The 15836-nt window shown below is 40.6% G+C and overlaps 1 protein-coding gene across 2 annotated transcripts in view; it reads right to left on the bottom strand.

The window, feature by feature from the left end:
* Positions 1–7684, bottom strand: part of adcy5 (adenylate cyclase 5) — an 85470-nt gene extending 77786 nt beyond the window's left edge. The window contains exon 1 of one of the 2 annotated variants that reach the window (XM_051404306.1): positions 5580–7684. In XM_051404306.1, coding sequence (XP_051260266.1) covers positions 5580–6515 — 936 coding nt within the window. In that variant the 5' untranslated portion in view covers positions 6516–7684. The remainder of the gene's footprint in view (positions 1–5579) is intronic. The other variant, XM_051404305.1, reaches the window with a different exon arrangement.
* Between the last annotated feature and the right edge of the window lie 8152 nt (positions 7685–15836).

Raw genomic sequence — 15836 nt, forward strand, 5'->3', positions numbered from 1 at the left:
TCAGCAATGATGAGGACAATGCAACTGAAAGCTTCCCTCACATAGTAAAAAAAAGGCCTCTGTGAGGAACTGCAGTACTTCTTAAGTCTCCCAAAATACTGGTGATAGGACTGCGCCCAAGTGGCAATGAAAAAGTTGGTCCATCTTAAAATTTCCTGCACATTTTTACTAGTTTAACTGATGGAGAGTTGCCTCTGTGACATCTCAGAAATGTATCACTAACAAAACACCTGTATCAATATTGAAAATGAAAGTGAAACCTTATCCTAGTTTTAGACGTAGATGTGATTTCGTGTTCAGCTGTTCAAGCTAATAAAATAGTGCATTAGTAAAGACTTCGGGAAACTCAGCATAGTCCTACGAGCCGATGCATAAGAAACAGCATGATCTTAGGTTCTCACATAAACAGCAGTGGTCTAACTGAGAGAGAAGCCGGGTCCTATATAAACAGGAGAGAACAGATATGCTAAAAACAACAACATGGTGAGGAAAGAACAACAAATACAGCAGCTCGTTCCCACACACTCACATCAACACATCAAATGACAATGTGGCTTTTACAAAAAATACAAATAGATGCAGGGTCACATGCCATTCACACAGAAAAACTAAACTATCAGCCTGGTTACACAACCAAACATTAGATTCCTAAAAGAAACAAAAGTATGAAAAAAGTGAAATCCTACATCCTTTCTGGTGTTCAGCACGTCCTTTGCACATTCATAATGACTGACTAAGTAGTAGTAGTCGTTGATGTACTTTCATTGGGTTTTGGAAAGGTGTGCAACTTTGTGTTCTCTTTCTAAAGTTGGATACACTTCTGATGACCCAAATATAGTGTGGAACATTTTCTTTCTCTAATTTCTGGAGCACATTGTCTTTGTTCAATAGCTTATGTACCAGCCTCTTTAAGGCATACATACTATTTATGACCAAATTATTGAGACCTGAACGTTGTATTCGTTATACATTATTCTGCTGACAGTCTCCATTCGTCTGGAGAGGCTTGCCACCATATCTTGGAACCTTGCTACAGAGTTTTACTCCATTCAGTAAGAGGATCAATACCCCTAATTTCCACTGGATGCAGCTGCACGTTACATTTCATCTCCCTCATGGCTGACAAATGAGAATCCGTTGCCACTCTAGCCAGCGTGGTAACGGATCCTACTGACTTATATTTACATACGTAGAGCTAAATTAGTTTGCTCATGTAACTTCTCTACACTCTTCTCTACACGTAGCAGGACAAGGAAGGATAATACAGCAGCTCGTCTGTTGGATTGGACCACACGAGCCAGCCTACACTCCCCCAGTGAGCCATGACCCTGTCTCCGGTTTACTGCTTTTCCTTCCTTGCACCACTTTTGACAGGTACTGACCACTGCAGACCGGGAACACCCCACAAGAGCTGCAGTTTTGGAGATGCTCTGACCCAGTCGTCACGCAATCTGGCCTTTGTCAAAGTCGCTCAAATCCTCACGCAGCCCATTTTTACTGCTTCTAACATCAACTCTGAGGACAAAATGTTCGCTTTCTGCCTAATATATTCCACCCACCGACAGGTGCCATGATAATATGGCTGACTGGTGTTCACAGTTTAGGTAATAAAGATACAAAGACAAAGACAAGACATGCTGTGTGTCATCTCAAAGTATCTGTTACTAGCCTGATCACACATGAGCCAGATGCATGTATTAAATGATATAATTAAATACAATAATATTGAAAAGGGGGCTGCTGAAAGACAAACTGCTTCTGATAAGGCCTGGCTTGCAGACTGCCTTCCAATTCATCCCAATAGGTGTTGTAAGGGTCCACAACAAACTGGGAAAAAACATTTCTCTATGGACTTCTCTATGCTTTGTGCGTAGGGGCCACTTTGAAACAGGAAGGGCCTTCCCCAAACTGTTGCCACATAGTTGGAAGTTCACTGTTGTCCAAAATATCTTTGTATACTGTAGCATTAAGATTTTGCTTCAATGGAACAAAGGGGCCTGAAACACTGAAAAACAGCCCCAGACCAAAAGTACAACAAAGCACATGGACAAGCATCTCCAAATACTCCATATAATCAAAAGATAAACTTGGTGGTTTAACCTTTCGAGTTAAACCACCTAATTTCAGGGAGGTCCTTGGATGCAAAAGCCATTAACAACGGGCAAATATGTCCATATTCATTCTTTATAGAAGTACTTACTCTAGAAGAGCTGTGTTGTTGGACAAAATGTTTATGAGCAGCAAAAGGTCTGATAAAAACGGTTAATTGAGTGAAAAGCCAAAACAATGTGGTGGGAGAGAGGAGCTACAGAGTCACAACAACACACACACACACACACACACACACACACACACACAAAGAAACACATGCCAGAGAGCACAGTTTGGGGTTAATAATACTGAGTTGTAGACCTCAGTGGACGATGCAATTTAGTGTACCTTTAAGTAATGGTGGAAAATTAAACCCATTTGTGTAAGCGCCTTCATTACAGACTAAATCCACCAGCATTGGAGAATTGTTTTGAAAGTAATATTGATGTTGTAAAAATGCAACCTGAGGCATTTGGATTTTATGAGGAACACATAGACTCAGCAGCACATTAAAACAATATCCCTCTGAAACGAGCCACTGTAGGCTTATTACATGTCCAGATGAAGTAAAACAAACAACCTGAAATCAGTCTTTCCAATGCTAGGAGCAAACACCCTTTTCTTCATTAGAACAGCTTTGATCTCAGACATTTAACCTGCAGTTTGCTTTTCAGTTTATAATAAAATAATTAGTCCAAAATATGACACGTACCCCTAGTTAGAAACGCGCTCTAAGGCCAACATTAATAACAGGATTTATATTAGCTGAATGTGTGGTAGTGTGATATTATTATAAACAGGGAATTGTCCATTTTGGTAGAATTTTACATGGATTGAAGCACAGACTTTAATTTAATTTAGTATGTGGGTTAGCATGTCCACTATCATGTTTCAAAGGTTCCTTACGTGTTGATATGTCAATATGATGATATGATAAGTTCTTATGAAATTGTGTTGATAGTATATGGGTTTTACATCCAAAGTATTAGTTAGTACCAAGCATTTTATTTTACAGACTGCCCTTCTGCTGACTTTACTTCCTCTTTGTGTCTGGAATTTTCTTGGGAAGGAACGCATTCTCTGTTTATGTTTATTTTATTTCTTTTCATGCATAAATCTAATTTGGGGGAAAGCAAGAGTGTGTTGTTAAGACTGTGTTCGCTAGCATGGAGCATTTGGTGACTTTTCTCATGGTGTTACACAGGCGCTGAGGTACACAAGAGAAACCCTGTGAATCTTTTGTTTCTTAACAACTATACGCATGTTGGTTTAATGCATGGCTATTTTTCATTTCTCTGATAGAAAATACAGTACGTTGGATTCATTTATACAATTTGCATTTTATTCTCTGCATACTCTGTGTCGGGACTTTTCTTGGGAAGGCACTGGTGAGAGTATTTTCGCAAGAGAAACCCTGTGAATGTTTTGTTCTTTCACAACTAGAGTTGCTGTTGCCGTTGGTTGGTGAATAAATTGCTCAAGGACAGTCCTGGGAAGTGTGTCCTTGCCTTCCACACAACACGACGCAGAGTCAGACCCGCTACACAGATATTGAATAAACCCAGTTAAAAATAAAACTGCAAATGTCATATAAACATTAACAATTACTATTCATCCCCCAATGAACTAAGAGGTACAATGTGTGACTACAGTGAAACGCTGATCCATTATGAATCACAATGAGATGCAGCAGCAGATAATATAACTGATTAAAGATTTTAATTGACAAAATTCTTCCAAATAAGAGTCTAAAATAAGAAAGTCACAGCCTTTGTGATAAGCTTCACCTGTAGTCACATTTCTTTTTCTGATAATTTGTCTAATATTTAGCTGCACACTGTCCCTTGTGTTAAACAAATGGGACAAAGACTTAGCAAGACAAAGGAAATAGAAAGCTTAAACCAACGCTGTGTGTACAAGAGAATCTTACTGTAGTTTGTATAGATGTGCTTGTGCTAAACAAACCTATAGTTGTCTGCAGCCTGAGGCCCAACAAGGCAGCTGATATAGTTTCCGTGGCAACCAGCAGCTATATCCCATAGCAAAGTCTTTGTCTACCAATCACAAGCTCAATTTGTCAAATAAGTTATTAAATGTCTGTTGACGAAACAGTCTGTAGCAGTACAAGAAGTTACCGGAAATAAAATGAAAAACAGTATCACTTAGTTGTTTCTTCTTTTTGTACTTAAAGTCCCCCCTCCACTCAGTCTGTTTTTCTTCTGGTTCCTACAGTGTGACGTTTGAGCTTCACTGTGCAGAATGATGTATGTGCAGAGTTTGACACTAGAAGGATGTTTTCACATTCATCGGCTGAAAGTGGAAAGTTTCTCTGTGCTCAGTGAAAATCTGCTTTTAAGGGGTGGGGCCTACAAGCATAATTTGTGACTTCACAAATAGTTTAGAAGTCAACCTGGTCCAGTATGCAATTTATTAAGTGCGAAGTAGCAACTTGAAGTCACCATACACAAATACACAGAAAGTGAAATAGGAGACAAAAACTTTAGAAATGAACACAATTTGCATATTTATAGATTCTGGGTTATTTTTAACAAGGTAGAAGCAGTAGATGGGTTTTTAAGAATTTAAATGTAGAAATTATACTTTTTTTACTGAAGAAAAACTTCAGATACATCAGATACACATTATTGTGCCAAGCAGACTATTTGTATATATGCCTTACTTATGTCTGGAGGGGATCTTTAAATTCCTTATAATACCGCTTATTAAATAAAACCCAAGAGTCATTTAGATCAGATGGGACTCTAAGCATAATTTTTGCCCAAATATCCCCTTAATGTCCCTCTGATCTGCCCAGTTGTCTCTTAAATTAATCCAAATGACTCTGATCAGCCAAAGTGCACTACCCTCCGGTTGGCCTTAAAGCTGTTTGGTTAGTACAATAACCTTCGGTCAAAAACAAAACTTTGGGCCTCATATGCTTCAAATGATCTAGGTCAGACCACATCTGAAGGCTGAAGTATTTAAACTTGTTTTGAATGGCCACACTCAAAACAAGTCATATAGTCTCCTAGTGGCTGCATCCCTGCCTCCCCAATTTCTCTTATCTTTTGTGCATCTTTGTAATTTTGATGTGATGAATCATACACATCTGAATACATTCATTGTTTGCACTTTGTTGTACAGGATTGACCTTGCATGAGTTGGTGGTGCCCCCTTTTCCATTTTCTCTCCGGACCCTTAGACAGTCTGTGCATGCCACTGCTGTGATTAACTTTTTCTAGACAGAACTCTGCACTGCCCAGTGGACCCGCTGCTATAGCACAGGCAACTTATCAACCCACTACCTGAAACAACTGCTTGTTATCCTGTTTGACGGCGAGAGAAAAAAAAAAGTTTAGCACCAGAAGGCTTTAATGGAAATGCCCATGTTCTGTTGTGCGTTATTGCGCACAGTATAGGCGTGGAATCCCGGCTCCCTGCGCACATTATTATAAGACCTCAAAAGCAAAACACATTCCTCCACATACCTGTTTCCACAGAAAGCTGTCCATGCCGTTTAACATCCAAGAAACGGCCACGTGGATGGCGGAAAGAATAACTCCAGTGATGACTGCGGCGCGCATCCTGACGGGCAGCAGAGTGTAGATGACATGGATGAAGAACACGGTCCACCAGATCCCCTCTGAGGCACTTCTGGGCTGCACGAGCAACACTCCGATCACCTGGATCACCAGCACCAACAGGATGACCACGTAGCACACAATCCACATATGGTCCTGGTGAAAGCCGTTTCTGTTGCAGACCACCATAAGTATGAGTGTGAGGAAGATGGCCACGGAAAATACCACCACATAAGTTACGCTCGGCTTTGCTGTCCCACCGGAGCAGTGGAAGCCCAGCATGACCGTGAAGACCAGCACCAGCACTGCCATGAGCATAGTCAAACTGCTCTGGTTGAGGCGGAAAAAGTAGCGCTGGTAGAGCCGCTCCAACTTTTCCGACTGGAATTTCTTGGATTTGAAAATGTGCATGACGCTGGTGCAGCACGCAACTAAAGAAAAGTTCACTTCGGGCATGACCTCCTCCTCGTCGGTCCTCGGCTTGGCTCTCCGCTCCTCCAGACCCAGCTCCACAGACTTGGGTCTCACCTCGCCGTCTGGACGTTTAGGGGATGCGCGCTTGTTGTCTCGGCTCTCCTCGCCATGGTCCTGCCAAGCAGACCTGGACCTGAAGCTGACCCTGCTGACGGTCGTGGAGGCTCGCCCGGGCGGCCGGTGTTCCAGATCATCCTCGTCCCTCCACCGACTGTTGGTCCGGGTGAGCTTCTTGCGCGGGGATCTAGCCGAGTATGGGCACCCGTTGGCCACGGACTCAGACTCGCCCCAAGCTGATCTGTGCTCGGTCCCTCCCCTCAACCCGGGCGCACCGACTCCGGGTGGGCTGACACTGTTTGATCTGGACATAGTGAAGAATGGCACGCAACAACGGAAATGTGCCTAAACAAACAAACACTGCGGTGAAAGTTTTGTATAGATGAAATTTAATGTCAGGAAACTATTTAGTCCCAAAGATGAGCCGCATTAAATGTCTGTCACAAGTTGAATTCCCCATAGTTGGTCACCGCTGAAACAGCCTGGGCGCTTTAAATCTAAAAAGTACAAACTGCCACCAGCTTAATCTCCCACTTTTAGAGGCAAACATTCATTCGAAAATCTATAAAACCCGAGGTGATATAACCCAAAGCAATAACCAGGAGTGGTGAAAAGCTGTGGGAATTAAAAACAATTGAACATGCGCAAAAGTCACAGGGGAGCCAGTTCCGCCACGAGAGGAGGGAATTAGATCCAGGTGGAGTTGGCTCTACATCATTGGGCCCAATTAACTACCATCCATGGAGAGGCTGCACGTCAGCGCGCGCTGTAGATGCAATAAAACCATTACACAACTCAGATAGTCCCCAGAGATCATAGCGCAACACCATCAATTACGCTGTGAACCCGTTATATCTGCGCACATGCTTCCTGTATTCGTGTGAACGGTTTGTGGTCAGAAGAGACGGAGGTGGAGGGGAATAAAAAGGTGAATCCCATGTTGGCGGCTTGTGTTCAGTCCCGTCCAGTCTTGATGCACCTGTACTGAGCACACATTGCAGCCCGGACGGCGATGGGAGCCTCACGTTTGGCCAAAAAGCATCATCACGATTCTCTCGCACACTTGCGCTGATCGAAGCGGAGGAGAAAACTCAGCCGCTCCTCCTCCTCCTCCTCCTCCTCTGGCAGCCACAAAACACAGCTCCTTGGTCCATGGTGTAGTCTATGTTAACGCACGGTCAATTTATCCCTAACCTCAGCGCCTTATCGATGTCCAACAGCTGTCCATCACTGCTCAAATCCCCAGAGAGCGACTCCTGGTTTGATTTGGCTGGCAGGCTCCGCGCACAGCCAGTCCGCGGCCGTTCAGCGGCAGCATTTCATCAAGTGTCTACCCGGTGCCAGAGTGCCCTCCCGCAGCTTCGGACAATCCGCTCGGTGTCTGTTTGGAGCGTGGCATCATAACATATTTACCGCTGATCGCTGCTTCAATGGCCATTCAACCAAGTGTGCTTCCTGCGGCCCGCCTCTCCGTCGCGCTTCCATTGGAAACGGGAGGGGGTGAGTCACGCTCTGACGCGCTTTCATTGGACGACAGGCTGGTCCATCTCAAGCTATAGGCTGTGCGACCCCCGGGCGCTTTCGATGAATGGGCGGATCTGTTCTCACAGCTGGATAGCCCTCACGCACACCTACACACACACCTACACACACACCTACACACACCTACACACACATACACACACACCTACACACACACACACACACACACACACACACACACACACACACACACACACACACCTTGTAGCAACTTTGATATCCTCAGATGTCAGCTTAAAATGATGGGATGATGTATTTGCACCTAAACTATCGAGAGATTATTTTTTTTGCAAGACCTTTTCAAACTCACCTGGTTTTCGTCTCTTTTTGGACAGACATGTTTGTTCATGGGTTTAATTGTGAAGTCATTTCTCAAAAACATGAGCAGGTTTATGGCTTCTTAAATATGAAGCTTTGGTATTTTTCTGTTTCAGAACATGCAAAGTAAACTTTGGTTTTGGACCGTTGGTTGGGTTTGTCATCTCGGGCTCTGACAACTTGTGATGTGAATTTTCCACCCTTCTTTTGATATTAATAAACATAAATTAAAAAACGTATCAACAGTGGGTATTACTGGGGCTCACCTGGTAGAGTGTGTCCCGTCATGTAGTCCTTATTGGAGTGGCCCTGGTTTGATTCCAACCTGCTGCCCCTTGCTTGCTTTACCCCCCTGTCTATCTGCAACTGTCCTATCAAATAAAGGCACAAAAAGGCCCAAAAATATCTTTAAAAAAAATAATGGCTATTATTGTTACTTTCAGCCCTTTACATCTGCACCAGTGTGACAGGACTTGTGTGTCTGTCAGTAACAGCTAACGTCACAAGGAGGTAGAAGCAAACATGTGGTAACTGCTGACTGTTATAGTTGTGTGATTCAGTCCAATGTTACAGTTCCCCCACCTTTAACATGGTCCTGGGTGGGAGTCAGTGGCCATGTACTGACCATACAGGAAAAGAGCATTTGTCTCATTTAAGTCCACATTGTGTGCTAATGAATGTAAATTGGAGGCATGTGACGAGGAGCCTCGTGTGTTTGCTGGGACCAGCTCACCTCCAGCTGAATTCCCTTTGCCCTTTTTGGAATTCATCAAGGGTGAAACTGTGTTAAGCGAGAGAACAGGAGCTCCCATTCAGCACTGTCCTCGTCAAATAAGGAGGGGAACTCAGATATAAATCAGATATAAATTTATCTTGATCCAAGTTGTGCAACTTATTTTCTCCGCTTGTCTTATGACTGCTTGTTTGCTTGCTCGTTTGCTCTTTCTCTTTGCTCTCTCAGACACCCCTAACACAATTTATTGTTGAATACTACACAAGAATAGAGATCTAACCATATTAAACTCACAAAAAAATAGATTAATGTGAAAAATCTGATTCATTCAGGGACTCTGACCACTCTCCTCTGTTTCTCCTCTTCCCAGAACAGCACATAGTACATTTAGTACTGTACTTGAGTACAGTTGTACTTTACTTTGGTATGCTTTGGTTGTCACTACGTTTCAGAGAATATTACTGTACTCTTCATATGTGTTTAACAGCTTTCATGTGAATTGACACTTACACAACATGACTAAATGTAGGTGGACACCAAACACAAACTTCCACATTCTCAACTCTACTGATTTCTGCCTCAAAGCCGGTGTTCCAGTTCATCCCAAAGCTGTTGGATGGCACTTAGGTCAAAACTCTGTTCAGATCGGTCAAGTTCTTCCACACCAAACTTGGAAAACCATGTCTTTATGGACCTGGCTTTTCATGTTGTAACTGTTGGAAGGACACCATTGTCTAAGTGATGACTGTGTGAACAGCAGAAATCACATAAAATCAGATCTTTTTTGGGCCACTTTCATATGTGGTCCAAATCAGATACAGGTCACAATGTGACCTCAATAAGAACTGTCATATCAGAATGCATGTGACTATTACGTCACTTGACATTTGTCATGCGGGTCATTTTCAAGACCATGACCTGTTTACACTGGAATCTGATATGGGCCACATTTAAATAGTAATGTGGACATCCAATGAATTAATGACGAAATAGTCCCAAGACCAAAAGTACACAAATGTATGAGGAGGGTTGCCCACATACTTTTGGCTATATAAGTATTTTTTATATATGTATTTTTTCCCTTTTTTTACATACAAAGCATATGATCAGCTTATAAACAATGATGTATTGTCATAGATGAAACAACCAAACAGAAAGTAGCTCACATTAGCTTGACCAATTATATTCAATTGCTGCCTAGTCCAACATAAAATCTCAAAGAGGCCATTCTTCATAATGATACATTACTTTAAGTATATTTTGCTGAAAAATATTAAAATTAAGTAAAAATGTAAATGCAGGGTGTTACTGGTATACAGTATTTTTATACTGGCAATGCTAATTTTACTTGAGAAAATAATCTAGACACTTTTTCCTCCACTGCCAGTGTTAAACTGGTACAGCTGAGAAAGTCTCTGAATGTATTACAATTCAATTACACAATATGGAAATACTGAATTAAATAAAACCTTGCAGTCCCCCTCCACTCAAAAACATGTTTTTCTTCTTGTTCCTACAGTTGAATGTTTGAGCTTCACTGTGCAGAATGATGTATGTGCAGCGTTTTTTGGACCAGTATGCAACTTATACAAAGTGTGATGTAGAAACTTAGAAATAAACAAAATTAGAATATTCATAAAACTTTTTTTGTGGAAAAAACACATCACACATTATTGTTCCAAGCAGACTATTTGTATATATGTCTTAATAAATGTCAGGAGGGAATCTTTAACCTAACCTTCCTCACATTTCTTGCAGTGTCTGAAAGCTGCCATGAATCTTAGATCACCATCTGAAATTAATTGTTACTTCATACCGATCTGTAACATCTATGCAACAGACCAGATGCACTTTCCATGCAAGCAAATGTACATTTACACCCCTCTTAGAAGATACTTTTGATTAGGAAGACTTAAATTTGTGCTCAGTGAAAATCTAAATCAGTTTACACTTCTGAAATATGTGTGCATTCCCTTCTTTCATCTGATGTGTCACAATAATTCAAATCACACACATGATGGCTTGTGTGTTTGTTCCCAGGTAAACTGCTTTCACCTGTGAAAACTTCTGAATCAGATGTAATCTGGGCATCTGAAGATGATGTTCCCTGTTGAGTTGACACAGAACGCTACTGCCATCATCTGAATGTTAGATGAACTTGTTCAGCAGCAGTTTATCATGAGCAAGAATCAAACACGCAAAACACACTCACACAGAGAGTCACACAAATCTAATCTCATTACAGTCCGATCTATTTCAGTTTTCACTCAATGTACTACTGGCTATGTAAAGTATAGTTATATAAATCTATAATATGTAACATTTCCACTTTAAACTGTAAACAACAGACCTATGTTGTTGTTTTTTTGAGTTGTGCTCTAACATTATTCCAAATGTTTCAAACAATGTTCGAACCCAGAGAAATATGTAATTTTATTCAGATTTTACCAGTCTCCTGTCAATGGCATCATATCCCTCTGTGCATGCGTCAGCATTGTGGCTGTCTGCCAGAAGCTGTCATAAATTGACTTTTTATCCAGTTTTGAGGCCACATTTTACGATACATTTTTAAGGATTTTAGTCATCAGACGTCTGGATCTGGAAGTTATCAGAGAAACAAGCTGAGCTAATGTTAATAGCAGCTTGTCCTTTGTTTTTTTTGTCATGTAACACAAAATGGAAATATTGATCACTGTCACCCATGCAAGTGACTGAACTAAAAGAGCATCTAGCAAAAAAAAGCATCACATACCGCAAAAAAAAGTGGAGAGCAAAAACCCAAAGCCTTGTGAAGGGTTGTTCCCATAATGCTCATAGTCAACAATGCATATTTGAAATGTAGAATTTTTTTTACCCTTCTCAAGCATGGTTTAATACAGTAGAGTCCAGTCAAAGTATAACCAATAGACTGAAGATACAGAAGATGAGCACATGCAACAGAATACTTATTTTCATCAATTAGTAAATGGCCATTCAACCAAAGCAGTACTGTATAATGCTGATGATAGACGCTGCAGATGGTAAAGGCCAGCATGAGACATGTTGTAGCACTTTCATATTAATATTTTAAAAAGGAATGTTCAAACAATAAGCCTCTGAGGCTCGGAGGCTATCACTAAAACTTCAAACTGTTAATATATAGGAACAACTTTAAAGCCAGCACAGACCAGAAGTAATTTGTGCTCCGAAACACAATTCAAACTCCAACGTCTGTGTCATCTTGTGTCAGCATCTGACTGTCAATGATTCAGCCCTGCACAGAGGTCAATGAGCACTATGGAATCAGAGGGAACACAGACGTGGTGCAGAAGCCTTCTTCAGGGTTAACATCACAGCACAGGAATAAGTAGCCGATGCCTTGTGGCTGCTGTAAGCATTTCTATGGGAATTCATGTGATCTCGGGAACAGTAGGCCCGAGGAAAGCCTGCTGCTGGATTTAGGAAAAAAGACAGCAGCCATCCTCAATATCCGTTTTTAACCTTTGTTAACCCAAATGATCTCTACACAAACCAACACAGAACCAACATTCAGTGGAGGAACAAGTAAAGACAGGAGGAATAAAAAGGCATTTAAAGCAAACCAGCTTCCATTATAGGAAATTGGACGAAAGAACAGGAATAAATACTGGAATCTTTTAATCTTTTCAGGGGTCATAAAGTGCTCTATCCAGTTCATTCAATATCCATTATATGAAGGACACCTTTAATTTCTAAGAGAGATGTGAGCGCACTAGCCAGCCTCCTGTGCCTTCTGTGAATATAATAGATTTAGAAGTTACCTCTAACAAAGCTACTGTCGCTTCTTTAAATAGACCCACATTCTTAGGCAAACCTCTTGTTAGCACATTTGTAGCCACGAAGGAAACTTCTGCAGCAATGAATGCTATTAAAAAAAAGTCCACCTCAGATTTTTCTGTTTGCCACTAGAGAAGATTTTGTGTGGGTGCTGCTGGACAGTATTTCACCTCATCCTGCTGCCACATCTGCAACCCTCCATTCGGTTCAGGAAAAACTTGTCTTTTAATGGGGAAAAATACAGGACAGACAGACATGCAATGTCGAGTGTACGGAACAAACCAACAAAATCACATTATATACAGATTGATGATTACAATTTCTAATACATGAAGATTATAAAATATATGCGAAGAGTGTGGATCCAGGAGGACTTTGAAACAACTTCAGATGTCGCCAAGTGAGACACACGACCTCAGGACAGGCCACAGAATGGATCTCTGGAAACTCTGCCTCAAAATCAATATGTACCACAGTGTATAAAATAATAATAATTGCGAAAAAAAAAAAATTCAGAGGCTGTAACAGCAGAAAGAAATTGAATTATTGATGTAATCCTCTTTTATTTTTATATTTCATACGAAAAGAAGTCCAAAAAGGCAGAGAAGAAAGTTAGTAATTAATATAGGATTCATAAATAACAGACACAAAGCAAGTATCTCCACAAACACCATGGCAACAATGCTCATCTCACCATTACCCAGCAATGCATGTATCCTGCAGGATACATGCAGCAGATCCTTGAATCACTGCCTACATGTTGTTCAGGGATCCAAACAGAAATAATCAAATAAAATTCAGTCTGATCCTACACCGATTCAGTCAGTTGCTCTGACTGCAGCATCCAGTCAAGGACAAGTTCTGGTTGCAGTCTGCTGACAAATATCACATCTAAGGCACTGTGACAGAAAAATAAACAATTCAGTGTTCAGATGTATTGTTCATGACGACAAATACATGTTGGCAGTGCCATAACAACCACATGAACCATTTAGTGACGTCTGAAACAACGTCAGGCATTGCAGATATTCACAACATGTTTAATTTGTGTGATGAATTAAGTTATGAAGCAGAACAAGATGTAAGAGATGAATGCTAGAAGACTGTATCGTGATGCCAAGAGCTGAATAATCCCCTCATCCACGGCAGCCTATAAACACGTGTGGTGAGACACATGGGGAAGATTCAGCCCACATCAGTGTAGTTTCATTCTCTCTTTCATAAAAAAGGAGAAAATGACGACCTCTGCAGTGCTGTGATTCATCCTGGTGGAAAACGACCTTTATAGTCACTCTGGGTATTTTGTGCAATCACACACACACACACACACACACACACACACACACACACACACACACACACACACACAGTCACATTTACAATCTGCTATTGTGTATGCTGTATATATGTAATAAGTGAAACTCACGCTCAGCCACGCACATATCTTAGATATTTAGTTTGAATTTGTTTGTTCAGCCAGTGTTCAGATCAAAACATTGAGAGTACCGTTCTTTGACAATGGATGGAAACGTGCCCACAGCACCAGGGACGGATCTGGAAAAATTATTGGGGTGGCATGGAGACTTTAAGTGGTGGCAGAAATATATGCTGATTTAATGGCAAACAATCACATATATCAATATTTCCTAAAAGTGGCACATATAAATAAATAAATAAATTGTTTTATTTCCAAATCTTCAAATAAAAATTCCAAATACATGTCTTATTGAACTGAACTAAAGCCCATCATGTAGTCTAAAATGTGTCCATAACAGATCATTAAGTTATATGCGTTATTATCCATTTTGTAACATGTTATTTATTAAATATATCAAAATAAATGTGTCAGATTTGACAGTATTTTACACCAAACTGGGGTAGCAGCTGGGGTGACCAAGCATTACCAGCCATGCCATCTTTTATCAAACAGATTCTGATTTAAATTTTATGCAAAGTTCTCAATTTTTAACATTTGAGAACTTAAGCTTCTTTAGTTACATGAAACAAAGAGTTTTGTTGAAAAATTTTTATTTTTCACACAGTATTCAACTGAATGCAGCATTGTTTTGATGTTGACACCGAAACTCCAGGGTTTTTGGTTTTCTAGAGAATTAGTGTTGAGACAAAACCCTGAAGTCATGTCCAGCATTATGCAGATCCCTTGTGATCAACAGTATAATACAGTAAGTGACTGGCTGAAGCCTTTGCTGCTGCAAAAAAGTTGATATTCTGTAAAAGAAAAAAAAAAGACTAAGTGTCCCTCCATTTGCTCAAGACTGGTCAATTAAATTGCTGAACTTGAAAGAGTCTCTGAGGTTGCAGAGTTTGAAAGATGTGGAGATTTGCCAGGCATGGAGGGTCGTATCAAAAGACAGAATCGAGTTGCATTATAGGAATCAGAGGATTCTGAATTGTTGTAGCTTGACCCATACTGCACAGGTTGACTAAATATCAGGATATCTCAGCCTCTGATGTTTATTAATGTATGTTGACCCTTAGAAATACATAAAATGAACAAGAATACTCTAATAATTTTGTTTTGTTTATCTATATATTATATTAATACATATATATGTAATTGTGTGTTATACTTTCTTCACCATTTGATCAGACTGACAATGACAATGAGTTGTTGTTGTGTGTTGTCAGCTGATTGGCTCTTCAGCTGATCCTGTATGCACCTGAGCCTACCAAGTATTTGCACTCTGGGCCTACAGATGCTTTACATCAAAAGCCAGTGATATGATCTGAGCAGCAGCAGACAGATAAAAGGCACAATCATTCTGAGAAGTGCACATCCTGACCTGCCACATGCATCAAATCCATTTTCATTAGAGTCTGAGTGCAAGGCAGTGTGCCTAATAGGTTTTAAGATACTTAGGAGCTTTTATTTAGCTGGTGAAGCCTTCCAGTGCTACTAAATTGTACAATAAACAATGTTCCCACCTACATGGTGAGTGAGTGAATGAGTCACCACACACACATTTAATGCACATATAGCTGCCATCCACTTATTTCGCCTGAATTACCTGAAATGCACTTTAAGTCACATGGACCATCCATCTTCCAATGACTGTATAGTGCATCAAGTGTATATAATAAAACATAGTGAATATGCTTCCCATATTATATTAGGTTTATTGTAAATATATACTCATTATTCATACCTGTACAAAGTCGGCTGGCCCCATGCAAAACATTTGTATCAAAACTTTATTCAGTAAACCAGTTCTGGAGTAACATAT

Source organism: Dicentrarchus labrax, unplaced genomic scaffold (assembly GCF_905237075.1).
Source record: "Dicentrarchus labrax unplaced genomic scaffold, dlabrax2021, whole genome shotgun sequence".
NCBI classification, from domain to species: Eukaryota; Metazoa; Chordata; class Actinopteri; family Moronidae; genus Dicentrarchus; species Dicentrarchus labrax.